This window comes from Vulpes vulpes, chromosome 9 (genome assembly GCF_048418805.1).
Source record: "Vulpes vulpes isolate BD-2025 chromosome 9, VulVul3, whole genome shotgun sequence".
NCBI lineage: Eukaryota > Metazoa > Chordata > Mammalia > Carnivora > Canidae > Vulpes > Vulpes vulpes.
The window spans coordinates 94,816,758-94,843,783 of NC_132788.1; the positions used below are offsets into that span (position 1 = coordinate 94,816,758).

General features: G+C 40.3%; 1 protein-coding gene and 1 long non-coding RNA gene across 9 annotated transcripts in view; one reads left to right on the plus strand and one right to left on the minus strand.

Moving 5' to 3' along the window:
- Positions 1-12,048: 12,048 nt before the first annotated feature.
- Positions 12,049-26,371, minus strand: LOC112912386 (uncharacterized). The gene is made up of 4 exons (XR_011994419.1): positions 26,084-26,371; positions 22,077-22,152; positions 13,178-13,250; positions 12,049-12,202 (listed from the first exon to the last, which is right to left on the minus strand). It is a non-coding gene; the product is annotated as an uncharacterized lncRNA (long non-coding RNA).
- Positions 26,372-26,748: 377 nt separating this feature from the next.
- Positions 26,749-27,026, plus strand: part of SETD2 (SET domain containing 2, histone lysine methyltransferase) — a 125,507-nt gene continuing 125,229 nt past the window's right edge. For 7 of the 8 annotated variants that reach the window (XR_011994415.1, XR_011994412.1, XR_011994414.1 and 4 more), the window contains exon 1: positions 26,750-26,968. Coding sequence is in view for 2 of the 8 variants with exons in the window: in XM_072721027.1 (XP_072577128.1) it covers positions 26,898-26,968 (71 nt within the window). In the remaining 6 variants the exon portion in view is untranslated. Of the gene's footprint in view, positions 26,969-27,026 lie in introns of all 8 variants that reach the window. The other variant, XM_072721028.1, reaches the window with a different exon arrangement.

Below are 27,026 nucleotides of genomic sequence, written 5' to 3' on the forward strand. Positions count from 1 at the left end.
ATGAATGAACATGCAGAGAAAAAGGGCTGGAAGGATGCACACCTGTTAGCAACATAAACTACTGTGTTGTCTAAATTTTTATTTTTTTATTTTTATTTTTTTAAATTTTTTATTTATTTATGATAGTCACAGAGAGAGAGAGAGAGGCAGAGACACAGGCGGAAGGAGAAGCAGGCTCCATGCACCGGGAGCCTGATGTGGGATTCGATCCCGGGTCTCCAGGATCGCGCCCTGGGCCAAAGGCAGGCGCCAAACCGCTGCGCCACCCAGGGATCTCTGTCTAAATTTTTATGATGAAGCTGCATCCCTTTTGTTTATCCCTTGACTCAGAAATTCTAATTCTAGGAATTTACTAAGGAAAACCTCATGGCAATAAACAGAAATTTATCTGCAAAGATAGGTACCATTGTTTAAGAATGAACAATTGTTAGAGCACCCAAAATGAGAAGGGAATGGATGAAATGAGTTATACATTTATACTCTGAAAGAGTATGCAGCTATTAAAAATAAGAGAAACAAATATGCTATTGAATTAAAATATCATAAAACATATATTATGTGTTCCATTTCAAATACACATGCATATACAAATAAAAATAATGCAAATATCATCAGTAGCTATTTCTATAGGGTGGGGTAATGGGTGACTTTTACTTGCTTATGAGTTTTTGGAAGAGAGGAAAAGGAAGAAAAGAAATCCAATGTGAAACTCTTCTACACTTTTCTCAGGGTTGAACTTGAGAGGACAATGTGCTTTAAGGACCCAGAGTTCTGGGGTTGGGTAAGAAATCCCAGAGTGGGCAGTTAATCCTGGGTTCTCTGGAGCAGCCATTTAGAAAGCCTGAGCAGCACTCAGTAAGCATGCAGAAAGCGTGGTGGTGACTGGGCTTTGTAGGTAGGGGCTAACAGTAGGAGGGGGAGAACAGGCACAAATCCCATAGTCCCAGACCCCAGTCTCTGGGCTGGAGCAAAAAGTACCTCCTTCCAGGCTTTCCCTGTGGGCTGAGCCGACCACAGGGCAGCATCAGGACAATTTTAGGCTATCATTACATGGCTGGTAGGAGTATCCAAGGGTCATAACCCATCTCAGACTAAGACTCCATTGTAAGAATCAGGATTTTTCTGATGATTCTTATGTTTTATGAGGTCAATTTATCAATTGTCTTCTGTTTGATTACAAAAGGAGGAAGGCAACACTGAACACTAAATCACAACTGCCACTTGAAGTTGGTGGATTAGAATGAAGGAATTCAGAGATCCTGTGAATTTTTTTTAAAGATTTTATTTATTTATTCATGAGAGACAGAGAGAGAGAGAGGGGCAGAGACACAGGTGGAGGGAGAAGCAGGCTCCACGCAGGGAGCCCGACATGGGACTTGATCCTCGGTCCCCAGGATCATGCCCGGGCTGAAGGCGGCGCTAAACTGCTGAGCCACGGGGGGCTACACTGATGATTTTTTTTTTTTAAACTTAGACCATCCAGCCCCTGAACACACAGGCCAAAGGTAAAAGTTCTAGCTTAGAGCTTCCTCACACTGTGTGGCCTCTTCATGCCCAGTCCATCTTGAGAGCCAAAATGCCAGCAGCTCTGGCCTGTTTTAATTCAGCTCTTTGAGCTCTACCCACAATGCTGGATGCTTGTCTGACATTTCTGCCTACAGGCTGGACTGCTTTCCCTCTAGTGGATTGGGGGGGGGGGGGGGGGTCTGTTCCATTTCCTCTTCAGAACTGATGCACCCACCCCTCCCCTGCTGGAAATAATAGTTGCTGATGGTTCATTGTTACACTCCTCACCAGAAACTGCCCTCAGCTATAGGGAACTGCCTGTACAGGCTATGCCCCCTTCCAGGCTCTTAGGCAAGGATGTCGAAAATTTAAAAGCCTGCTCCTCATCTCACAATGTCAACTCTGAGGGACTTTTCCAGCTTCTTATCTGTTTGTTGGATTATCTAAGGCCCTATTTGCAACCTCATTGGGGGTCAGCTTCTCCCTTTGCCCAGTTCTGCCTCCCTCACCTCCTTACAGTTGTCTACTGACTACATTCTCTAACAAACTGGCTGTACAAGTTTGCTGAACAGATTCTCTGCAGTTTAGACTCTGTTTAAAGGGAAGCCAATGTAAGATATCCACCTACTGGGAGTTGGGACTATGCTTGTTGTAAAGTCACAGGAAACAAGCAAACCCATCAGAGGGTGGAGAGGTTGGTGTTCAGCCAGGCCTGTGTCCATCACTATTAGGGTGATCTTGGGAGTGCTCCTTGACCTCTTGAGTTCCTAATTAGTACATGAGGAAAGAAGACAAGCTGTCTCTGCTAGTCATAGAGGTGGTGCAAAGTCCAATCCTACCATATATATACATAATACAGACTAATATAGTATGTATGTATGTATGTATTCACATGCAAATATTCCTTAGCTCTGGGCACTGAGAGGCCTTGGAGCAGTAACACCTTCAATAGCAATGTACCAGATCTAATACCAATTACCAAGATCTTGGCTTCTAAATACCACCTTCCACTCAAAGAACCAGAATTCCTTGGCCGTGACAAGAAAAATTATGAGATGAGGTTGGAATAATTTATGCCAGAAAACAAGGAAATGCTCAAAGAATGATATGGTTTGATCAAAAGGACTTAGAAGACAGTTGAAGAGGCTCTTACTAGTTAAATCTGAGACAATTTGAGAGTAATTTTTAAAAATGGTTTCCTGGGATCCCTGGGTGGCACAGCGGTTTGGCGCCTGCCTTTGGCCCAGGGCGCGATCCTGGAGACCCGGGATCGAATCCCACGTCGGGCTCCCGGTGCATGGAGCCTGCTTCTCCCTCTGCCTGTGTCTCTGCGCCTCTCTCTCTCTCTGTATGACTATCGTAAATAAATTTAAAAAAATGGTTTCCTAATTTGATTTGTAAATTTAACACAATTACTATCAAAATCCAGCGGCATTTGGTTTTTGGTTTTTTTTGCAAAAATTGACAAGCCAGTCCTAAAATTTATATGGAGATGCAAGCACCCAGGATAGCCAAAACAATTTGCAAAAAGTTGGAGGACCCACATGTCCTAATCTAAAACTTACTAAAATGAAGAGATTGGCAAACTTTTCTGTAAAGGGCTAGACAGTAAGTATGTTAGGCTTTGTGGACTGTACACTGTCACAACTATCAACTCCGTTTTTAGTATATTGAGTGTTGTGCAATCATCCTCACAATCTAATTTTAGAACATTTTGTCACATCTTAAAAAACCTTGTATCTATTAACAATCACTTCTCATTTTCTCATGTCACCTTTGCAGCCACTCAATCTATGTTCTGCCTATAGATTTGCCTGTTTGTGACATTTCAAATAAATGGAATTACATAATATATGATGGCTTCTTTCACTTAGCATTATGTTTCAAGGTTAATCTATGTTGTAGCGTGTGTCAGTATTTCATTCGTTTTTATAGCTGAATTATAGTCCATTGTATGAACATACCACAATTGCTTATCTACTCTTCAGGTGATGGATATCTGGATTGTTTACATTTGTGAGGTATTATGAATTGTGCTGTTATGAATCAAGTACAAGTTTTTGTGTGGACGTATGTTTTCGTTTCTTTTGGTTATATACCTAGGAGTTGAACTGCTGTAGCTCTTTTTTTTTTTTTTAAGATTTATTTATTTATTCATGAGAGACACAGGGACAGAGAGGTAGAGCGAGACACAGGCAGAGGAAGAAGCAGGCTCCATGCAAGGAGCCTGATGTGGGCCTCTATACTGGGACTCCAAGATCATGCCCTGGTCGGAAGGCAGGCGCTAAACTGCTGAGCCATCCAGGGATCCCCATATTGTAGCTCTGTTTAACCTTCTGAGTATTTGCCAGTTTTTCTTAAAGTGGCTGTACCATTTTATTTTTCCCAAGCAGTGTTTAATGTTTCCAATTTCTTTACATGTTAAACAACACTTATTATCTGTCTTTTTTATTATAGCCATCCCAGGGTGTGTGAAGTGCTATCTCAATGCGGTTTTGATTTGCATCTCGATGACGAATGATGTTGAGCATCTTTTCATTGCTTATTGGCCATTTTTATATTTCTTTGGAGAAATATCTATCTCATCCTTTGTCCATTTTTAATGGGTTATTTAACTTTTTATTATTGAGTTGTAAGAGTTCTTTTTTTAAAAAATATTTTATTTATTCATGAGAGACTCCGAGAGAGGCAGTGACATTGGCAGAGGGAGAAGCAGGCTCCCCGCAGAACCCGGATGCTGGACTCAATCCCAGGACCCTGGGATCATGCCCTGAGTCAAAGGCAGATGATCAACTGCTGAACCACCCAGGCATCCCCTAAGAGTTCTTTCTATGTTCCTTGTCAGATACATAATTTGCAAATATTTTCTCCCATATGTGGGCTCACTTTCTTCATGTTGTCCTTTAAACCACAAAAGTTTTTTATTTTGATGAAGTCCAATTCACTTGTTTTTTCTTTTGTTACTTGAGCTTTTGGTATCGTATCTAAGAAACCATTACCATATCCATACTCATGGAGATTTACCCCTACGTGTTTTTTTTTCTAAAAGATTTTTATTTATTTATTCATGAGAGGCACAGAGAGAGAGGCAGAGACACGGCAGAGGGAGAAGCAGGCTCCATGCAGGGAGTTCGATGTGGGACTCGATCCTGGGACTCCAGGACCATGCCCCTGGCCAAAGGCAGGCGCTAAACCACTGAGCCACCCAAGAATCCCCAACCCCTATGTTTTCTTCCAAGAGTTTTACAGTTTTCATTCTTTTGAGTTGATTTTGTAAAGTAGTAGTCCAGATTCATTCTTTTGCATGTCGATATGTGATTGTCTTATTACTGACTGCCAGAGTCAGCAGTCTATATCCTTCTTTTTGTGATCCAGTTTCCAAGGTATTGTGATTTATTTTTTCATCAAAACTGTTAAAGCTGAATTTAGTCTCGTTAAGTTCAACATGGTATTACAAATTTCCCACCAACTGTACAAAATATCCCCCTGGATTAGTTCTAAATTAGGCTCATGCAACAAAATGCACATTTCATTTGAAAGCTTTTGTGCAGGTGTGCCCAAGCTGTCAAATCCAATTTAATAGGATCAAATGCCTAATAGTTGAAGACTTAGTTTTTCATCAGGCTAGCTCTAGAGAGGTTCCAAGCAAATAAGATAGTAAAATCCCATGAACCCTTTTTTCTTTCCTTCTTTTTTCTTTCTTTCTTTCTTTCTTTCTTTCTTTCTTTCTTTCTTTCTTTCTTTCTTTCTTTTCTTCTCTTTCTTTCTTCTTTCTTCTTTCTTCTTTCTCTTTCTTTCTTTTCTTTCTTTCTTTCTTTCTTCCTTCCTTTCTTTCTTTCTTTCTTTCTTTCTTTCTTTCTTTCTTTCTATCAGCCAAGAAGGAGGACTCAATTTCTTATAGCACTGATTCAGCTTGAGGGGGAGGGGTGTGCCAGCTGCATTGCCTTTGAAGATTAAGTGGTGCCTGACCTCTGGAAATGAACCATGGGGTCTCAGATACATAGGAAGGTGGGCAGTATAGGCGAGTGTGGGAAAAGTGTAGAGGGAAATTGGACTTATAAAGGCATGCTGGGATGGATAGATGGCTGAGAGAGAGTTCAGATACTTGGCTGAAGAAATATGAAGATGTTAAGAAACATTACTTGGGGGGACATCTGGGTGGCTTAGTTAAGCATCTGCCTTTGACTCAGGTCATGATCCTGGCTGAGGTCCTGGGATTGAGCCTCCAGTTGGTCTCCCTGCTCAGTGGGGAGTCTGCTTCTCCCTCTCTCCCTGCCCTTCCCCTACTTGTGCTCGAACCTCTCTCAAATAAATAAAATCTTTTAAAAAAGAGAAAATTACTTGCAAAAAAGGCAAAAAGGTAGTTAGCATTTACTTTCAGTGTTATACTGGGAATTAGGGAATTAAGGAGGATGATGGTTTCATCCAATAATTATTTAATTACCTATCTTAAAGGAATATGCCTTTGTTATTTACTATCAATTACTCTAAAGTTATATGCTAAATATTATCCAGTGGAAAAGATAACCCTAAAGCTTACAGTTTGATTGCTCTGCTTGACACAAACCAGTTTTACATTTTATCCAACATTTTAATTCTAACATTCCTTTTTTTTCTCCCAATATTCCTTTATAAATGTCTGTGAATACCCAGTTCCTCAACATGCTCTTTGAACCAGCTTTAATATCTTACTAGCTCCTTTATATTTGTGTAAGTCACATTTTCAATTTTTTGAAAATCATACTTTGTCAGGATTCAACTGTGGTGACTCTCTGACCAAGAGTTGTTAAGTGTCCTCTGAGGAAAAAAAATCAGCCCTCACTGCAACAATGAGTTCAACTCTAAATTGTCATTGGAGTCCTCATTCTCTGTGGGTTTGTAAAGGATTAAGTGAAAATATGAAAAAAAAAATGTATTCCAAGGGAATGGGAGGCTCTTTCCTGATGGCTGTAACATTACATCATAGTACAAACCCTAGGGGACCTGACAGGCCAGAAAGCCAGACATTCTCACATAAGCACGTGTCTAAGAATGATTTTAGGCAATATTGCATCTCGGCCCCTGCCTGGGCTACCTGCTGCTCCATTGTTGAAAGTCCATGTTAAGACAATCAGATGCTTGTAACTTAGCACATAAAACTGACTACTGTTTTGGTTGTCTGTAGGAAAGGAGAGAACAACCCTCTTGGCTTCAAGTATGGTCCAGTGACTAACAAACTCACTGGGGCTAACATTCACTGCCTGGAAATGTTAGCTGTTTAAAAGTGTTTTCCCCAATGTTTGAGAGCTTCCCAAAGGCAGAGATGATCTCATTTATCTCCATATCCTCTATTTCTACCCACAGGAGTTGGCATGTATAAAGTGTTCAATAAATTGCTGTGAGAGAACAATTTTTTGGAAAAGTTCTACTGGCAGGTACTATAATAGGCAAACCAAAAAATAAAAATAAAAGATGTTCACTGAGAGAAGCAGAAATCTACTAATTTACTGCTCCAAGCTTGGGATTTGCTTGGGGTTTTCATGGTAAGGATGAAAGAGCCTGCATTAGATAAAAGAGTAAAAAAAAAAAAAAAAAGGTAACATTATGTAACAATGAAAATTAGCCTCAAACTTTCAGTAAGATCTGAGCACCATTCATCTAGAGAAACCAATTTCTCAATTAAAAAAAAAAGTATGGGACATTACTGTACTTCCTTAGAGTATACATATCATTTTTCATTCTGAGATACAAATAGTTTCCTCTGTCTACAGAGGCAGACATTAGAGTATCAGAGGGATAAAAGGACACAAAATTGTCCCTACCATGTGGGGGACTTGAATTATGTTCAGTCATATGCTAGGGTTACATAATGTGAACTAAACAGACAAAATCTGTGCATATTACAATAGTGTTAAAAGGTAGCATTTATAAATATTAACTAATCTCTAATCTCAAAAATAATTCACATTCATTTGGAACGGACAACCGTATACACTTATAGTTTGGCCCAAAGCTGTCTTAACTCTCCTGACTTCTGCTGAATTACAAAATGGAGAGATGAAACAATCTAGATATCTGCTAGAATATCACAGTGGTCTGCCATGTTGATGACATCATGCTAATTGAACCAAATAAGCAATAAATGGATAACATTGTAAAGTCCTTGGTAAGACTCATGTGCTACACTGGCTGAGGGATAAATCCTATGAAGATTCAGGGGTCCATCACATTCAGTAATTTTTTTAGGAGTCTAGTAGTCTGGGCCATCACCTCTAGAATGAAAGACAAATTATTGCATCTTGCACCTCCTACCACCAATAAGAAAGCAGAATACATCCTTGCCAATATTTAGTATGGTCTCTTTAACTTCACTTATTGTAATAGTTGTGTAGTGGTTTTTTGTTCCATTTTGAATTTGCAATAATTAATTTGCATGACATTGAACATCTTTTCATGTTCTCACTTGTCATCTAGATATCTTCTTTGATGAAGTGCCTGTTCAAATCTTTTAATGATTAAAATTGTGTTGTTTTCTTATTGATTTTTGAGAGTTGTTGACATATTCTGGATTCAAGTCCTTCATCAGACAAACTCCTTGCAAAGATTTTCTCCTAGTTCATGCTTTGTCTTTTCATTTTCTTAACAATGTCATTTGAAGAGCAAGGATTCCTCTATTCCTTTGATATATGTGTTCTTAGCTTTATGATAAAACCAACTGTTTTGATTATTGTATCTTTATAATAACTGTTGTGATTTTACATAGTATTAGCCTTCCAACATTGTTTTTTCTTTTTCTGAGTTGTTTTGATGGTTCTATTTCTTTGAATTTCCATGTGAATTTTAGAATTGGTAAGTCAACGTTTTCCAAAAAGCTTGCTGGGATTTTGATTGGTATTGCACTGACTCTATAGATAAGTTTGGAAAAAAATTGACACCTTAACAATATTGAGTCTTTTAACCATAAAGAAGGTATATCTTTCCATTTATAAGGTTTTCTTTTTCTCAGCAGATCTTTCATATCCTTTGTAAGTTTATTCCTAAGTAGTTCATATTTTTATGTTATTAGTGAAATTATATTTTAAATTTCAATATCCAATTATTCATTGCTAGCATATAAAAATACAATTGACATTTTCCCCTGTGGCTTCTTCTATAAAAAACATTTTTAAAAAAAGATTTTATTGATTTTTTCATGAGACACATAGAGGCAGAAATGTAAGCAGAGGGAGAATCAGGCTCCCTGTGGGGAGCCTGATGTGGGTCTTGATCCCAGGACCCCAGGATCACAGCCTCAGCCAAAGGCAGACGTTCAACCACTGAGCCACCCAAGTGTCCCTATAAAAAGCTTTATTACAATATAATTCATACACAATAAAAATCACCCACTTAAAAAATGTAGTACAACGGACTTTAGTATATCCACAGACCATCACAATTTGAGAACATTTGTCACCTCCCCCCAAACCTCATGTTTATTACCAGTCTCTTCCCACTTCTCCACCCCACCTCTGTCAGCAATAGGCAACCACTACTCTATGTTGTGTCTCCATAGATTGTCCATTCACAGATTTCACATGAATATGATCATATAATATGTAGTTGTGGTGGGATTCCCTCATTTAAAACAATGTTTTTATTCATGAGAGACACAGAGAGAGAGGCAAAAACATAGGCAGAGGGAGAACCAGGCTCCCTGAAAAGAGCCTGATATGGGACTCAATCCCAGACCTTGGGACCAGGACCTGAGCCAAAGGCAGATGCTCAACCACTGAGGCACCCAAGTGCCCCTACAGTCTACTGGTTTTAATATTTTGCTAGTTCAAGTGAAATATAAAAACCTTACCTCCCTTTAACTCCTTTACTCTCCCCTATTTATAATTGTCTTAAATGTTTCTCCTATATACACTGAGAACCACATCAGACAATGTTGCATTTTGAGCTTCAACTGTCAAACATAATTTTAAAAACTAGAAAGAATTTGCCAACATTTTCACTATTTGTTATGTTTTAATTCTTCCTGATATTCTAAGTTTTCATCTTTTATCATCTTCTTTATATTTTAAGAACATTCTTTAGCAATTTTTAGAATAGGTCTAGTGGTGACAAATTCTTAGTTCTTCTAAGTTTTCTGTAGTTTCCCTTCATTTTTGAAGGATAATTTCACTAGATGTAGAATTTGGGATAGATAGTTCTTTCCCTTGAGTACTTGGAAAACATGCCACTTTCTTTTGAAATCCATGGTTTTTCATGAGAAATCTGATGTCATTAAAAAAAAAATTCCCCATAGGTGTTATTTCTGTCATTGCTTTCAAGATTTTTTTCTTTTAGTTTTAAGAATTATGATGTACCTTGGAGTGATTTCTTTGGGTCTCTCCTATTTGTGATTTTTCCAGCTTCTTGACTCTATAGGTTTATGTATTTTGACAAATTTGAAAAATTTCAGCCATCATTTCTTTGAATACTTTTTCCACCTCACTCTTTCTCTTCTTTTGGGGCTCTGATTACATAAATGGATATCTTTTGTTATAGTTCCACTAGTTCCTGAGGACCAGTTCATTATTTTTTTCAGTTTATTTTCTCTTTGTGGTTCAGATTGGGTAACTTTAATTGTCTTATCTTCATGTTCACTGGTTCTTTCCTCTGTCTTCTCCATTCAGTTGTTGAACTCACCCACTGAAAAGAACATTTCTTTTTAGTTTTACTTTATATTCTATTTCTTTGCTGATACTTTATGTATGTTTCAAATGTGCTCATAAATGCTTGGTGAAGCAGTTTTATGATGGTTGTTTTAAAATCCTTCTCAGATAATTCTGATATCTAATTCATTTCAGCGTCAGCATTATTAAAAATGTATTTTGTCATTCAAGTTGAAATTTTCCTGGTTCTTGGTATGATGAGTAATTTTTTTTTTAATTGTATCCCAGACAAGGGTGCCTGGGTGGCTCAGTTGGTTTAGTGTCTGACTCTTGATTTCAGCTCAGGTCATGATTTCAGGGTCCTGAGATCAAAGTTCTGCATTAGGCTATATGCTCAGTGCAGTCTGCTTGTCTTTCTCCCTCCCCTTGCTTGCTCTTGCACTAGCTCTCTTAAATAAACAAACAAACAAACAAACAAACAAATAAATAAATAAATAAATAAAATGTTAAAATTGTATCCTGGACACTTAAGAGACACAAGACTCTGGGTGTTATATATAAGTCTTCTACTTTAGCACATTCTTTCTGACACCATGCCAAAGAGGAATGGGATATTCACCTCCTTTCTACCAGATGAGGGTGAAATTCTGGACTTTCCATTTGACCTTCTTGACACTTCAGAGGGAAGCAATACATTGGTGCCTTGTTCCTTTGTATGAAAGTTGGATATCTTGCCTCCTACTATGCTTGACAGTATCTTGGTTGGGAAGGTGGGGGTGACTAGTTAGGTACGACAATTACATAATAGTAATTGTAGCTCATTATTGCTGGGTGTTGGTCAAAGTTCCATCTATGTCTCCTCTTATATCCTGGCTTTTCCTCAATTATGAAATATATATTGCACAGAACTCTGAGGTACTGCATTAAATGTGATTCTTATACACTTGGTTGCAACATTTCTTTCTAACATACTCTGTCCATAAATTTGGTACCCATCTGTGCAGACATCTCTAGGCTTTGCTTTTTAGCTATCAAGTCTGACCAAGTTTAGGTAGATATTTTCCCAAAATGGTAACAACAGTTTTTCCTATCCAAAGTGCTCTTCCAAAATCTTGCCACTCTCCCATTAAGAGGTGGAGTTATGTTCCTTCCCCTTGAGCTTTGGTGGGCCTTGTGATTGCTTCAAACAATAGAGTACAGTGGAAGTAAATGCAATGTGACTTCAAGGGCTAGGTCATAAAAGGCAATGCAGTTTTCACTTGGCTCTTTCCTAGGAGGCTTACTGGCTATTTCTAATAGGAATAACCACTATACTATGAAAAAGCCCAGGCCACATGAAGAGGTCTAACAGGAAGAACTAAGGACCTTAGTCCTCAGCCCTGGCTGAGCTGCCAGCCAACAACCTATAGCAACTTTCCAGAAATATGTGTGAGCCACCTTGAAAACAAATCTGCTGGCTCTCAGTAGAGGTGTCCCAGTTGATTCCATGTGGAACAGAGATGAACCTTCCTGCCTGAGTCCTGACCAGACTGAAAATTTGTGAGCACAATAAATGACTATTTCTGTTCTAAGTCACTGTTTTGTTATGCAGCAATTGTTAACTGATACAAAGATAAATCTGAAAAGTAGTTGAGTGGGAAGCATACTGCTTCTGAATTTCTCCATTCATTTAAAAGCTTTCTTCTCATGCCTTCTACAGACCACACTCTCTTGTTTGTTTTCAACTTCACCTTTGTACCTTTGCTGGCTTATCATTCTTTATGACCTGTAAATACTAATGTTCCCAAATGCTTAATCCTGCCAACTTCCCATGGAGCAGGGAGCCTGACATGGGGCTTGATCCCAGGACCTGGAGAGCATGACCTGAGTCAAAGGGAGACACTTAGCCAACTGAGCCACTCAGGCACCACAGCATACTCTAACTTAATATGTTCAAACCAGATTTATTTATTTATTCATGAAAGACACAAAGAGGCAGAGACATAGACAGAGGGAAAAGCAGACTCCTCACAGAGAGCCCGATGTGGGACTCAATCCCCTGACTGGGATCGTGCCCTGAGCTGAAGGCAGATGCTCAACCGCTGAGTCACCAAGGTGTCCCAAGAATCATTAAAAAAAAAAAAAAAAAAAAGATTTATTTGAGAGAGAGTGTGGATATGTACACATGAGTTGGGAGGAGGGCAGAGGGAGAGGTAGAGGGTAAGAGGCAGACTCCCCAATGAGGGCAGAGCCTGACAAGGGGCTCAATTCCAGGACCTGACATCATGACTTGAGCCAAAGTTGGATGCTTAACGGATGAGCCAAGGTGTCCCCACCCTTCTTTTTTTCTGTCACTTCTTCCTTCATTTCTCCCCACTCTCAAATCATTTAGATGATAACTCAACTAAATGGCGTATACCCACTCATATCTTGCCCCATATTCCTGAAGTCAAACAAATATATGCATGTACATACAAGTTTAAGTGTCTTGCTTTTCCCATTCAACAAACCCCAAAATTTCATGGGAAGTCCTCCAGAACTTTTAGTATAGTGAAAATTCATTATTTTAAATGACAGTGTAATATTCCTATGGATATTATAAAATGCCTTCCTCCATTCATTTATGAGCAGAATTCTCATTATTTCCCCCACACAGGTAAAGGTAATGATACAATTAATATCTTTGTATATTTATTCTATGTACATGTACTTTTATTTTTTTTAAAGATTTTATTTATTTATTCATGAGAGACAGGGAGAGGGAGAGGGAGAGGGAGAGAGAGAGAGGCAGAGACACAGGCAGAGGGAGAAGTAGGCTCCATGCAGGGAGCCCGATGCAGGACTTGATCCTGGGACTCTGGGATCACTTCCTGAGCCAAAGGCAGACAGACATTCAACTGCTGAGCCACCCAGGAGTCCCTGTACAAGTACTTTTATTTCTATAAACTAGAATTTGAGAAATAGAATTTGCTTGTCAAAGGATACACACAAGTTTTTATTAAATAGTAAATACATACAATTATTAATCAAATAGAGGGTAGACAAAATAACAATAAAAAAAATACCTGTGGACTTACCACCTAGTTTAAGAAGTAGAGCTTTAGTGATCCTCTGAAGCCTCCTCGGTGCTTCCACATGATTCCTTTCCCCCTTTAGAAAAAAAATCCTGAATTTTTTTACTTCTCCCTTTGAGTTTTGTCATGCTTAATTCCCTGCATAATCTGTTTTTTTTTTTCCTGCATAATCTGTTAATTTGCTGAGAGAGACTTCTAAAACTTCACATAAATGGAAACTCGGAGAGACTTATAAAACTTCACATAAATGGAAAACAATTATATATTCTTTTATGTCCTTTTCCCCCCGATCATTATGTTCCTAAGAGTTAACCATTTTGATATGTGTAGCTGAAAGGTTCATTCATTTCTAATGCTGTTTAATAATTCATTATATAAATACACTACAGTAGATGGACATTTGCCAATATTGCTAGAACATTCCTGAACATGGCCTTTGCTTTTTTTTTTTTTTTTTTTAAAGATTTTATTTATTTATGCTTGAGAGAGAGAGAGAGAGAGAGACAGGCAGAGGGAGAAGCGGGCTCCATGCAGGGAGCCCGACGTGGGACTCGATCCCACCCTGGGCTGAAGGCAGCACTAAACCGCTGAGCCACCAGGACTGCCCTTGAACATGGCCTTTGGTGTACATGTGCAAGTTTCTGTAGTTTGTAAATCTAAAAATGTGATTGCTGGGTTGTATGGTATGCCCATACTCGACTTCACAAGGTAATGCTAAATTGTCTTCCAAAGCCATTATATCAATTAACATTCACACTAACACTGCATTGTGCCTGATTTCCCTGAAACAAATTTTCGTATGTTTCTTAGCTGTTAATTTTTCCCCTTTGGTGGTATTTGCCAATGTAAGAAATTGGGTTGACTTTTTCTGATTTGCACCAGTTCTTCATATATTCTAGACCAGTGCTGTCCAATAGAAATAAAATGCAAGAGGATCCCTGGGTGGCTCAATGGTTTGGCACCTGCTTTCGGGCCAGGGTGTGATCCTGGAGTCCTGGGATCAGTCTCCCAATCGAGTCCTGGGATGGAGTCCAGCATCGGGCTCCCTGAATGGAGCCTGCTTCTCCTTCTGCCTCTCTTTTTCTCTCTCTCTCTCTCCCTCTCTGTGTCAGTCATGAATAAACAAAATAAAAATAAAATAAAAAAATAAAAATAAAAAAATAAAAAGAAATAAAATGCAAGTCACAGATGTGATTTAAAATGTTCTAGTAGCCATATTTTTTTAAAGATTTTTTGAAAAATTTATTTATTCATGAAAGACAGAGAGAGAGAGAGAGAGAAGCAGGCTCCATGCAGGGAGCCCAATGTGGGACTCGATCCCAGATGTCCAGGATCACACCCTGGGCGGAAAGCAGGTGCTAAACTGCTGAGCCACCCAGGGATCCCCTAGTAGCCATGTTTTAAAAAGCTATAAGAGGGGCAGCCTGGGTGGCTCAGCGGCTTAGCGCCGCCTTCACCCCAGGGCATGATCCTGGGGTCCTGGGATCCAGTCCCACATCGGGCTCCCTGCATGGAGCCTGCTTCTCCCTCTGCCTCTCTCTCTCTCTCTCCCTGTGTGTCTCATGAATAAATAAAATCTTAAAAAAAAAAGTTATAAGAAACAGGCAAAATTAATTTAGTTTTATTTTTTTAATTTTATTTATTTATTCATGAGAGACACACTGAGAGAGAGAGAGAGAATGAGTAGGGGGGAGGGGCAGAGCGAGGGAGAAAATCTTAAGCAGTCTCCTCTCTCCCAGTGGGGAGCCCGATACAGGGCTTGATTTCAGTACCCTGACTGATTACTTAATTAATTAATTAATCTGATTTCACCACAGCTGAAATCAAGAATCAGCTGCTTAACTGACTAAGCCACCCAGGTACCCCTGAGCAAAATTAATTTAAATAATTTTTTTACTTAATAACCAAAAAAATGAAGTTACTAACATATTATTTCAAGATGTAATACATAAAAAAATTTTTGTACCAACTCTTTGAAATCTGGCATCTATTTCATACTTGTAGCACATCTTAATTTGGCTTAGCTACTTTTTTTTTTTTTTTTTAAAGATTTTATTTATTTATTCATGAGACACACAGAGAGAGAGGCAGAGACACAGGCAGAGAGAGAAGGAGGCTTCATGCAAGGAGCCCGACACAGGACTTGATCCCGGGTCACCAGGATCATGCCCTGGGCTGAAGGTGGAGCTAAACCTTTGAGCCACCCGGGCTGCCCTGGCCTAGTTACATTTTTTTTTTTTTTTTTTTTTTTTTTTTTCCTAGTTACATTTTAAGTACTCAACAGACACAGGTGTTTAGTACCTACTGTACTGGGGTATATAGCTCTAGATACTTTTGCCATTGTTTTTAGTTATGTGTGTTGCACATCTTTCCTTCTAATTTATGATTCTTCCTTTCACTTTTTGTCTTTTGATTACAAAGTTTCAAGGAAGCTGAATTTTGACTTCTTTGGTTTGCAGTTTGAATTTAAGAACATTTTTTTCTATCACATGGGCATGTCCCAAAGATATTGTATTATTCTATATTTTATTTGTTTTAGCTTTTAGAAAAGATTTATTTATTCATGAGAGACACACTGAGAGAGAGAGAGAGAGGCAGAGATACAGGCAGAGGGAGAAGTAGGCTTCATGCAGGAGCCCGACATGGGACTTGATCTGATCCCGGGTCTCCAGGATCACGCCTGGGCTGAAGGTGGTGCTAAACCACTGAGCCATCCCGGCTGCCCTTATTCTTTTTTTTAAGATTTTATTTATTTATTCATGAGAGACACACACAGAGAGAGAGAAGCAGAGACACAGGCAGAGGGAGAAGCAGGCTCCATGCAGGGAGCCTGACATGGGACTCGATCCCGGGTCTCCAGGATCAGGCCCTGGGCTAAAGGTGGAGCTAAACTGCCGAGCCACCCGGGCTGCCCTCTATATTTTATTCTAAATATTTTCATGTTTTGCCTTTTATATTGAAGTCGTTAATCCATCTGGAATTGACTTTTCGCTTAAATATGAAATAAGGATCCATTTTTACTTTCTCTCCAGATGGATAAGATAACCCACCTATAATAGTTTGGTGTTGATGTTGTTTCTGTAAATGGTATGTTTTATTTGTTTGTGCATTCTAACTGCTGTATTATAGAAATGCAGTTGATTTTTTATCTGAAAAACTTGAAGAATTGTCATTAGTTGTATTATTTTGTAAATTATTTTGGGTTTTCTAAATAGACAATCACATTACCTGTAAATAACAACTGTCCTTTTATTCCTTACATTTCTTCTTCCCCCTCCTCTTCTTCTTCTTCTTCTTCTTTTTTTAAGATTTATTTATTTATTTATTCAGAGAGAGAGAGAGAGAGAGAGAGAGAGGCAGAGAAACAGGCAGAGGGAGAAGCAGGCTCCATGCAGGGAGCCTGATGCAGGACTCGATCCCAAGTCCCCAGGATCACACGCGGCGCTAAACCGCTGTGCCACCAGGGCTGCCCTTTTTTTTTTGTAAGATTTTATTATTTACTTATTTGAGAAAAGGAAGAGAGGAGGAGCAGAGGGAGATAATCTCCAGCAGACTCCACACTGAGCACAGAGCTGGGCTCAATCTTATGACCTGAGGTCATGACCTGAGCAAACCAAGAGTTGGAGGCTTAACTGATTGAGCCACCCAGTAGCCCGTTACATGTTTTATTTCTTTCATTGTTTTATTTTGCTGGGGAGGATTGAAATACGATGTTGAATAGAAATGGTGATAGCAAATATTTTGTTTTATTTATAATTTCAAAAGAAATGCTTTATTTCACACTTGTATATAATGTTTGCTCTAGGTCTTTATCAGATTAAAGAAGTTTTCTTCTATTCCTGATTTGTTAAAGGTTTTCTTCTTTCTTTTCTTTTTTTAAAATTAAGAATGGATACTGAATTTTATTTTTATTTTATTTTTTAAAACATTTTATTTATTTATTCATAGAGACAGAGAGAGAGAGAGGCAGAAACACAGGCAGAGGGAGAAGCAGGCTCCATGCAGGGAGCCCGACGTGGGACTCGATCCCAGGTCTCCAGGATCACACCCTGGACTGAAGGCAGTGCTAAAGCGCTGAGCCACCAGGGCTGCCCTGAATTTTATTTTTTAAAATATTTTTATTTATGAGAGAGAAGGAGAGAGAGCCAGCATGAGGGGCAGATGGAGAGAGAGAAGCAGACTCCCCACTGAGCAGGGAGCCTGCTACAGGGCACAATTCCAGGACCACCTGACCTAAAGGTAGACACTCAACTGACTGAGTCACCCAGGTGCCCCTGGTTACTGAATTTTATTTTATTTATTTATTTTTTTAAGATTTTATTTATTTATTCATGAGACACACACACAGAGACAGAGAGAGACAGAGAGAGAGATCGAGAGGCAGAGACACAGGCAGAGAAAGAAGCAGGCACCATGCAGGGAGCCTGATGTGGGACTTGATCCCAGGACTCCAGGATCACACCCTGGGCCAAAGGCAGGCACTAAACCCCTGAGCCACCCAGGGATTCCCTGGTTACTGAATTTTAACAAATACTTTTGCCTGCATCTAAAGTATTTGGTTGTATCATCTGTATTAGCTTGCTTGCTTGCTTATTTTTTTTTTTTAAAGATTTTATTTATTTATTCATGAGAGAGACACAGGCAGAGAATAGGCAGAAGCAGGCTCCCTGAGGGGAACCCAATGCAGGACTTGATCCCAGGACCTGGGATTACAACCTGAGCCAAATGCAGATGCACAACCACCCGGCCACCCAGGTGCCCCTGTATTAGTTTTCAATTGCTGCTGTAACAAATTACTACAACCTACAACCTTAGTAATGTACCCACAGCACATTTATTTTTTACAGTTCTGCACATCAGAAGTCCAGTATGGGTCTAATTGAACTAAAAACAGTGTTGGCAGGCCGCATTCCATTCTGGAGGCTCTGGGAGAAAATCTATTTCCTGGTCATTTGGGTTACTAGCAGGATTCAGTTCCTAGAAGTTGTAGGACTACAGTCCCTGTTTTCTTGCTGGCTGTAAAATGAGAGAGGGTCATTCTCATCTTGCAGAGGCAGCCACGTTCCTTGGCTCATGGCCCTTTTCCTTCATTTTCAAAGCCAGCAACAGGCAGCTAGAGACTTTTTTTTTTTTTAAAGATTTTATTAATTTTTTCATGAGAGACACACAGAGAGAGGCAGAGACATAGGCAAAGGGAGAAGCAGGCTCCCACACGAGCCTGGGATCCCACAACCCTGGAATCATGACCCAAGCCAAAGGCAGTCTCTCAACCACTGAGCTATCAAAGTGCCCTGAGTCTTTTTCCTTTAGCATCTCCCTGACCAAGTCTTTTGCCTTCCTCTTCCATTTTTTTAAGGATCTGTGATTAGACTGGGCCCAGATAATCCAAGATAACCTCTCCCTCCCAAGGTCTTTGCCACACAAAGAAACATTCGCAGGTTCCAGGGATTAGGAAGTGGACATCTTTGGGAAGCTATTCTGCTTATCACACCATCATAATTTAATACAGTGAGTTACTTTAAAAAGTTTGCAATAGGGATCCCTGGGTGGCGCAGCGGTTTGGCGCCTGCCTTTGGCCCAGGGCGCGATCTTGGAGACCCGGGATCGAATCCCACGTCGGGCTCCCGGTGCATGGACCCTGCTTCTCCCTCTGCCTGTGTCTCTGCCTCTCTCTCTCTATGTGACTATCATAAATAAATAAAAATTAAAAAAAAAAAGTTTGCAATATTGAACTCTTTCATTTCTGAAATAAATTCAACTTGACCCTGATTTTTATCTTTTTAGCAAATTGCTGGATTTTTTGTTCAGGATTATTCCATCTTTGTTCAAGAAGGAGAACAGCTTGTAACTTTTCCTTTCTTAGCTTACCCTTGACTGTCTGGGTCTGTCTGTCCATCTGTTCATCCTTCCTTTTTTTTTGAGGGAAAATTGACTACTGATTCATTTTTTCAATGGTTTTAGGACCAGACAGGTTTTCCATTTCTCATTGAGTCAGTTTTGCTAATTTTTTTTCAGTTTTGCTAATTTTTATTGTCTTAGAAAGTTGTCCAAGTTGATCTAAATTTTCAAATTTGTTGGTATCAAACTGTTCGTTTTTTAGGTTAATTTTATAATCTTTGTAGTTTCCATAATCCATAATTCTGTCCCTCTTTTCCTTATTTGTATTTTCTTTACATTATTCATTTGTATCTTCTATTTTTTCCCCAGTTTGTCTTAAGTTGGTCGATAGATTTTTTTAAATAAAATAATTGTTGGCTTTGTGTATCTTCTCCTTTGCATGCTTTTTCTTTCATTAATATTATATTCTGGTCTTTTTCTTTACCTCTACTTTAGTTTTTAAGTTTGACATATCATCTGTTAATTTTGTCTTTTTTCCCCCTGTAACATAATTATGTGCATACATGCTTAAATTCCTAATTTCTGGGGCACCTGGTTAGGCTCAGTGGTTGAGTGTATGCCTTTGGCTCAGGTTGTGATCCTGGGGTCCTGGGATCAGAGTCCTACATCAGGCTCCCCAGGGGGAGCCTGCTTCTCACTCTGCCTATGTCTCTGCCTCTCTCTCTCTCTGTGTCTCTCATGAATAAATAGGTAAAATTAAAAAAAAAAATCCTAACTTCCCTCTACTTACTGCTTTAGCTATATTCTACAATTTTGGTAGTTATTTCACTATTTTTCTCCAGTTTTATTAAGAAATAATTGATATAACTCACTGTACGAGTTTAAGGCATACAGCATGATGGTTTCATTTACATATATTGTGATTACCACAGTAGGTTCTGCTAACATTCATCTTCTCATATAGATACAAAAAAGGAAAAAAATTTTTCCTAGTAATGAGAACCTAGGATTTACATTTCATTGTTCTTTAGTTCCAATTATTTTGAGATTGACATTATTTTTTTTTCTGACCGAGGAGTTATTTATAAGCGTGCTTTTGAATATTAAAATGTTGTCCACCCCCACCCCCACCCCCACCCCCCGGCTGCCCGGGTGGCTCAGCGGTTTAGCGCTGCATTCAGTCCAGGGCCTGATCCTGGAGACCCGGGATCGAGTCCCATGTCAGGCTCCCTACATGGAGCCTGCTTCTCCCTCTGCCTTTGTCTCTGCCTCTCTCTCTCTCTTTCTGTGTTTCTCATGAATAAATAAAATCTTAAATAAATAAATAAATAAATAAATAAAATGTTTCCCCCCCCTTAGCAATTTCTAACTTAATTGCATATTTATAAAAAAATTTGCATATTTGTCAGAGAGCAACATCAAATCATCTGAAATTTGTTGAAAATTACTACATGCAAAAAAAAAGAAAGAAAATTACCACATGCACATATATATGGTCCATTTTCATAAATATTCCACACATGCACATTAGAAGGCTATGAGTGCTGTGTTGAGTGCAACACTTTATATATGTCTATTTTTTTTAAAGATTTTATTTATTTATTCATGAGAGACAGAGAGAGGCAGAGACACAGGCAAAGAGAGAAGCAGGCTCCATGCAGGAAGCCCAACTTGAGACTCGATCCCGGGACTCCAGGATCATGCCCTGGGCTGAAGGTAGACGCTCAACCGCTGAGCCACCAGGCATCCCTATATATGTTTATTAATTCAATCTTTTAAATTATGTTGTTCATATCTTCTGATTCTTGTATATAAGATCTATCCATTATTTTGAGGTGTGTTAAAATCTGCACTATAGTGGGAAATTTATACATTTTTCTTATAGTTCTGTCAAATTTTATTTTGTTTTCTGTATTTTAAGGACATGTGATTATGTGCATACATGTTTAGAATTCTGAAGTCCTAGGGATCTGAACTTACCATTATTTAGTAACCTTCTGATGTTACCAGCTTTCTACTGATATATTAGCCTGACATGTTTTTCTATCCTTTTACATTTTTTTATGTTCTTGGTTTTAAGAGTGTCTCAAAAATAGTATATGGTTGGATTTTGTTTCCTTGTCTATCTTACATTCTTTTTTAAAACTGGAGACTTTAATTTACACTTACTGTAGTTACTGAAATATTTGCATTTATTTTTTACCATATTATTTGTAATTTCTATTTGTTTCACTATTGCTTTGTCTTTTTTCTATTCCATATGTTGATTTTTTTGTAATTTTATTTTATTTTCTCCTATGAACTTAGAAATTAAAGATCTCTTAGTAGTTACCTGAGATATTTTAACTCAGATACTTAAAAGAATAAAGCTTAATCTATATTTTTACCCTCTTCCAAATAATACAAGGATGTTGGAAAATTTAACTCCAGTCATCACCCCATCCTTCCCACTCCAAATTATGATATTTTTAAATCCAAGATATTAGTTCTTTCTTGCATTATTTTATTAACCAACAAATTATGTATTAGTACTTTATTACTTCTTTTAGTTTTAACCACCTATTTACCAATTTCATCGCTCATTGTTCCTTCTTGTATCAGAGAATATTTTCTGTTGGTGGTAAACTCCATATTTTTTTATCTGAAATGTCCTGAATCAGATAGCCAGGTTCAAATCCTGACTCTACCTTTCCTTAGTCATGTGACTCTAAATAAGTACTTTGACCTCTGGGATCTTTGGTTTATTAATCTGTAAAACGGAGTTTCATCCTTTGCTGGGAGAGCCAAAGCTTGGAAGGAAGATGCAATAAGCAGCTCCTGAGATGAATTGTCTGGAAGGATGCCAAGATCCAAAACACAACAAAACCAACCCTATAATCACTCCCCTGAGTGTCTGATACTCTCATAGGGAAGACAAGATTAACACATATTGAAAATAAATTAATAATATTCCTGTGTACTTGAGGGTTAAGTGTATGGTTCTTTTGAGTCAGCATTTCAAGCCCAATGAAATGTTTGGCTCCTAGTAGCTTAGGAAGGAGTCCTCACAGAAGATAGGGCTTACCTGGATGTCAGTAGCTTATTAGCTGCTCAATCATCTAGTCTTGACAGAAAAATCCAATGTGAATTCTTTAGAGTTTCTAAAAGAAAAGGCATAAAAAGAAAAGGTTTTCAAAAGAGTAGCAAAGTAAGTATTCATTAAACACCTGGCACATACAGGGCCAAAACTATAAAATATTAAAGACAATAATGCTTCTGCCTACAATGAACTTAGAGTTGGGAAGATAGACTTAACTAATGAAAGTCAGTTAACAAAGAAGTGTGAAAGAGAAAAGACAACTACAGAGTATATTATTACTCTATAGGAGGGAGCTGACTTGATACAAATAATATATGTGATGGGGTTCAATTTGGTCATTGTTTTCTAGATTTTTCTTAACTTGTGTTGAGGTCTGCAGATTGAACATGATTAGAAATCAATTGTAATTATACTTTTTTTTCCTCTAAGGTATTCCAGAGCCAAAGAGTGTAACAGATTAGTGTAAAACAGTTACAATAACCATTATTCTAAATGATACTACCATTCTTTTGTATACTGATTAAATCTAAAATAGCTTTCAAGTATATTGTGCCACATGTAGCTACATATTTGTAAGGTAGCTAATTTTTTAGTGCATGGCTATTAGTTTACATGTACTAGGTACTTTCTCAGACATTATCACATGTCATGTTTCCTAAATGCTAATATGTTGGTTGGATATATTTCTATCCTACAAAGAAGTAAATACATATTTAAACCACTAGATCCAAGTTTTTCATTTGTAGAGTAATACACACTGTTCTAAAAACTATCTTGTATTTTTAATTAATGGAAAGAAATTCATTTTAGTTAGAATAATTTGTTGATCTCTTAAAACTAAGCAGTAAATCACCATTAAAAACTGTATATAGGGATCCCTGGGTGGCGCAGCGGTTTGGCGCCTACCTTTGGCCCAGGGCGCGATCCTGGAGACCTGGGATCGAATCCCACATCGGGCTCCCGGTGCATGGAGCCTGCTTCTCCCTCTGCCTGTGTCTCTGCCTCTCTCTCTCTCTCTCTCTCTCTGTGACTATCATAAATAAATAAAAATTAAAAAAAAAAGAAAAAAAACTGTATATAAACAGCTTTTAAATACCTAAATCATTTATCTTTCTTTTGTTCTTTCTTTCTTTTGTTTTTTGAGCGTGCACACAAGTGTGAGGGTGAGGAGGAGCAGAGGGAGAAAGAGAATCTTAAGTAGGCTCTGTGACTAATCATGTTTCTATTCTAATGCTAGAATGGATTTGCATGTATTTATGATTTTATGGTTAATATACAGTTATAGCAACAGGCAATTTTGGGTTCCTAGAGAGACCAAATACAGAAAAATACATTTTTGGAATATGTAATACAGACCATTGCTCTATTCAAAACTACACTAGGAGAGAAAAGAACAAATAGCTGTTAAGGATCATTGACAGGTGGGAATAGATTCAAGATAGTGTTTAAATAATCAAGTAGATTGAGTAAGTATCTCACAAACTGTTGTGATTTACATGAGTCTTGTACTGGCAAGCTTGAACATTTGATCCTGATATAACCCAGCCTTGCAGTATATTATTCACTTGTACTCCCAAACTGGTTCTCTGATACTGTATTCAACCTTTCATATATCAGCAGATGACTATTAATTCCAGGCTATGGCTGCCAGGAAAAGGCCTGACTCTGCCAAGGTGAGAGTTTTTATGGGAGTATATGGGTAGAGATACAATTTCCCACGCTGCCCCACTCACGCTCACACTTCCAACGTTGGCCTTGTTGCTACTCTGCCCCCGCTTAGCAAAGCAAGGAACTTTGAGGAGTCCTAGCACTAGAGGCCTAGAGCTTGCTTGTCTCTTCCAAATTGGCATGTCTTGGGCAGCCCAGGTGGCACAGCGGTTTAGCGCTGCCTACAGCCCGGGGCGTGATCCTGGAGACCAGGGATCGAGTGCCACGTCAGGCTCCCTGCATGGAGCCTGCTTCTCCCTCTGCCTGTGTCTCTGCCTCTCTCTCTCTCTCCTCTCTGTGTATTCTCATGAATAAATAAATTAAAAAAAAATCTTAAAAAAACAAAACAAACAAACAAACAAAACAAATTGGCATGTCTTGAGGAGTACAGCCAGTCCTCTGATAATCCTCATGTGGAGAAGAGATTTGGTTAGGGAGGAGTGGAATGGGAAGAGGCAAGAGTAAGTGGGTAGGAGTGGCTTCCCCATTCATCTCCAGGTTTGGGTTCAAGGAGGAATGACCATTTCCCTCTCTCCTAGCGCTTTTGCCAGGTTCCCATATGAGGTAGCAGAGCCTTGGCCTGGGTACATTAGAAAAAAGAAAAAAAAAGAAAAAAAAAAAAAAAAGATACCATCCAGTGGCACTTTAGAGTATCTCACTATTGATTGTATTGCTTTTGTGTGTGTCAGTTCTAGAAACTGTCTTGCCAATTTATTACCTTAAAAATTTTTACAAAGAGTAGTTTGGAGATTGTGCTCAAGAGATCAACTCTCCAGCTTTTGGCCTTTTATCTCCCCTAAGGCAAGAGATGCCCGAATCAACTTTGTTTCAAAGTCACTAAAGGCTACTCTGGGGTCCCATGAAATGGGGTGGTGTGGGTCCACAGGAAGCAGTAGTGGCAGGAGCAATTATGAAGGTTTTTATGGTTTTCGGCACTCTAGGTAGGAATGAATGCCTCTTATGTTTCACCTCAAGACTTTCTGACTTCATACACATTTGCAAGAAGCTTATGTAACAAAGTAGGAGAAAGCCAATATCCAATAATGCTAAAGCCCAAATTATTCCACAGCTTTGCTCAAGAGGCCAGGCCCAAGAATATGTTTGGAGGATGCATTCTCTTTGACTTTAAAATATGTGCACAAGAAACCCTAGTACAATAACGGATGAGGGCATTTAGTAGTATTCAATCTTCCAACTTTCATTTCATGAAAAGTAACCATGCCCAGTGTCACATACTAGAAAGTGGCAGAGCTAGTAGAGACAGCTCTTAACCACTGCTCTAAAATGTCTGATTAACTGCTGACATTTAGTCAAAGTTTAGAGCTTTACAGATATTCTCTCTTTTAATCCTTACAACAGTGAGAGGTCCCATCCACATTAATATCCTCATCTTACAATGAGAAAAAAAGCACAGAGAAATTATGTAACATTCATGGTCCGTAAAGAAGCCATCAAGGGAGACTTGAACCTAGGGGATCAGATGGGCCCTGTACCTAGATTCTATGCCTAAAGGCAACAGAAAAAAAATCCGCCCCCCCCCCCCCCCGCCAAAAAAAAATTCCCCAAATGAGAAACAATGATGATAAAATGCTAATAGACACTGCAGGCGGAAGCATATGTGCATGCACACACACATATACACTTACAGGATATAAAAAATAGCTAGTAAAGGACGTCTGCTCACTTAGATCACATTTCAGTAATCAGGACACATACTGTCTTGGTTTAGGCTGCTGTAACAGAATACCATGTAGACTGGGTGGCTATAAACAACTGAAATTTATTTCTGACAGTTCTGGAGGCTGGAAATCCGAGAGCAGGGTGCAGGCAAGACTGGGATCTGGTGGGAGAGCTCTTCTGGAGCGTAGCCCGCCCTTTTCTCTAGGTCTCTTCCTCAAAGGGGTCTCTTTTATAAGGGCACTAATCCCATTCAGGAGGGCTCCACCCTCATGACTTAATCACCCTAAGGCCCTACCTTCTAAGACCCGGGAGGTAAGGATTTTTAACCTAAACCGGGTGGGTCCGAGGCACACAAACATCCAGTCCGCAACACAGACTAATATGCCACTGTTGGCTGGTAAAATCCTCTTTAAAATTGTAGTGACACCCCCCCCCCACCTCGGTCCCCAAGCTGATCCTGTGGACTCCCAGTTTCGAAACGATCAATTACTATAAACACCTTAAACGTCCTGAGCGTTTAGCAAAAAGGCCTTAGGCACTCTCGTTTCTCCTTCCAAAGATAACTAAAAACCGTAGCCCTTTCGGGTCGTCCTATTTACTCTCACCTCATTTTCTCCGGAGAGGGATTCACAGCCTTCCGACAAGGACGCCTGCTCCCAGGCCTTAGGAGCCCCGCGGAAGGCCGGCGCCTGGCAGCCTGGGGGGGGGGGGGGGGGGGCGGGGGCACTAGACCCCGAGGGAGGCGGGGGAGGAGGGGAGGAGGGGGCGTCCCGGCGGTTCCCCGGCCCGGCTCCGTCTCCGTACCTGCCGAGGGGGGAGAGACAGCGAGGAGTCGAAATAAAGACGGGCGGCCGCGGCACCTCCGAGCTCCGAGGCCCGGGACGCCGCTGCCCGCCGGGAGGGTAGAGTCCCCGCGGGCTCGGGCCGCTCCCCGACGTCGCCAGCCCACGGCCCCCGGCCGCCCCGGCGGGCCCGACGGGGGGTCCCGGCGGCGCCGCGGCTCGGGGTCCCGCGCTCATTGTTCCGGGAGGCGGCGGGCGGACTAGGGCCAGCCGGCTCGCCCCCGCCTGGGGTCGCCCCGCAGCTGCGGGAGCGCCGACTGGCGGCGGACGCGCGGCCCGTGCGTGTCCCTTTAAGGGGCCGGGCCTGTGCGGCGGAGGGGCTGGCGGGGTGCGCGTCGCTCCCCGTGTGAGTGTGTGGGGGAGAGAGCGGCGGGCGGGCGGGCGCCGGAGGGAGGGAGGGAGGGAACCAGCGAGCGAGCGAGCGAGCGACGCGGGCCGCCCCTGCCGCCGCCGCCGCCGCCGCCGCCGCCGCGGTCGGACCAGCGGCCTCCTCCCCTCCCCTCCCCTCCCCTCCCCTCCCGCGCGCGTCGCCCTGCCGCGGGGAGGGGGCTCGCGTCGCCGCCTCCAGCCGCTCCCGATGAAGCAGCTGCCGCCGCAGCCACCTCCGAAAATGGGGGATTTCTACGACCCCGAGCACCCGACCCCTGAGTAAGTATCTGCTCCGCGGCCCCCCGCGGCCGCCCTCGGCCCGAGCCCGGAGCCCCGA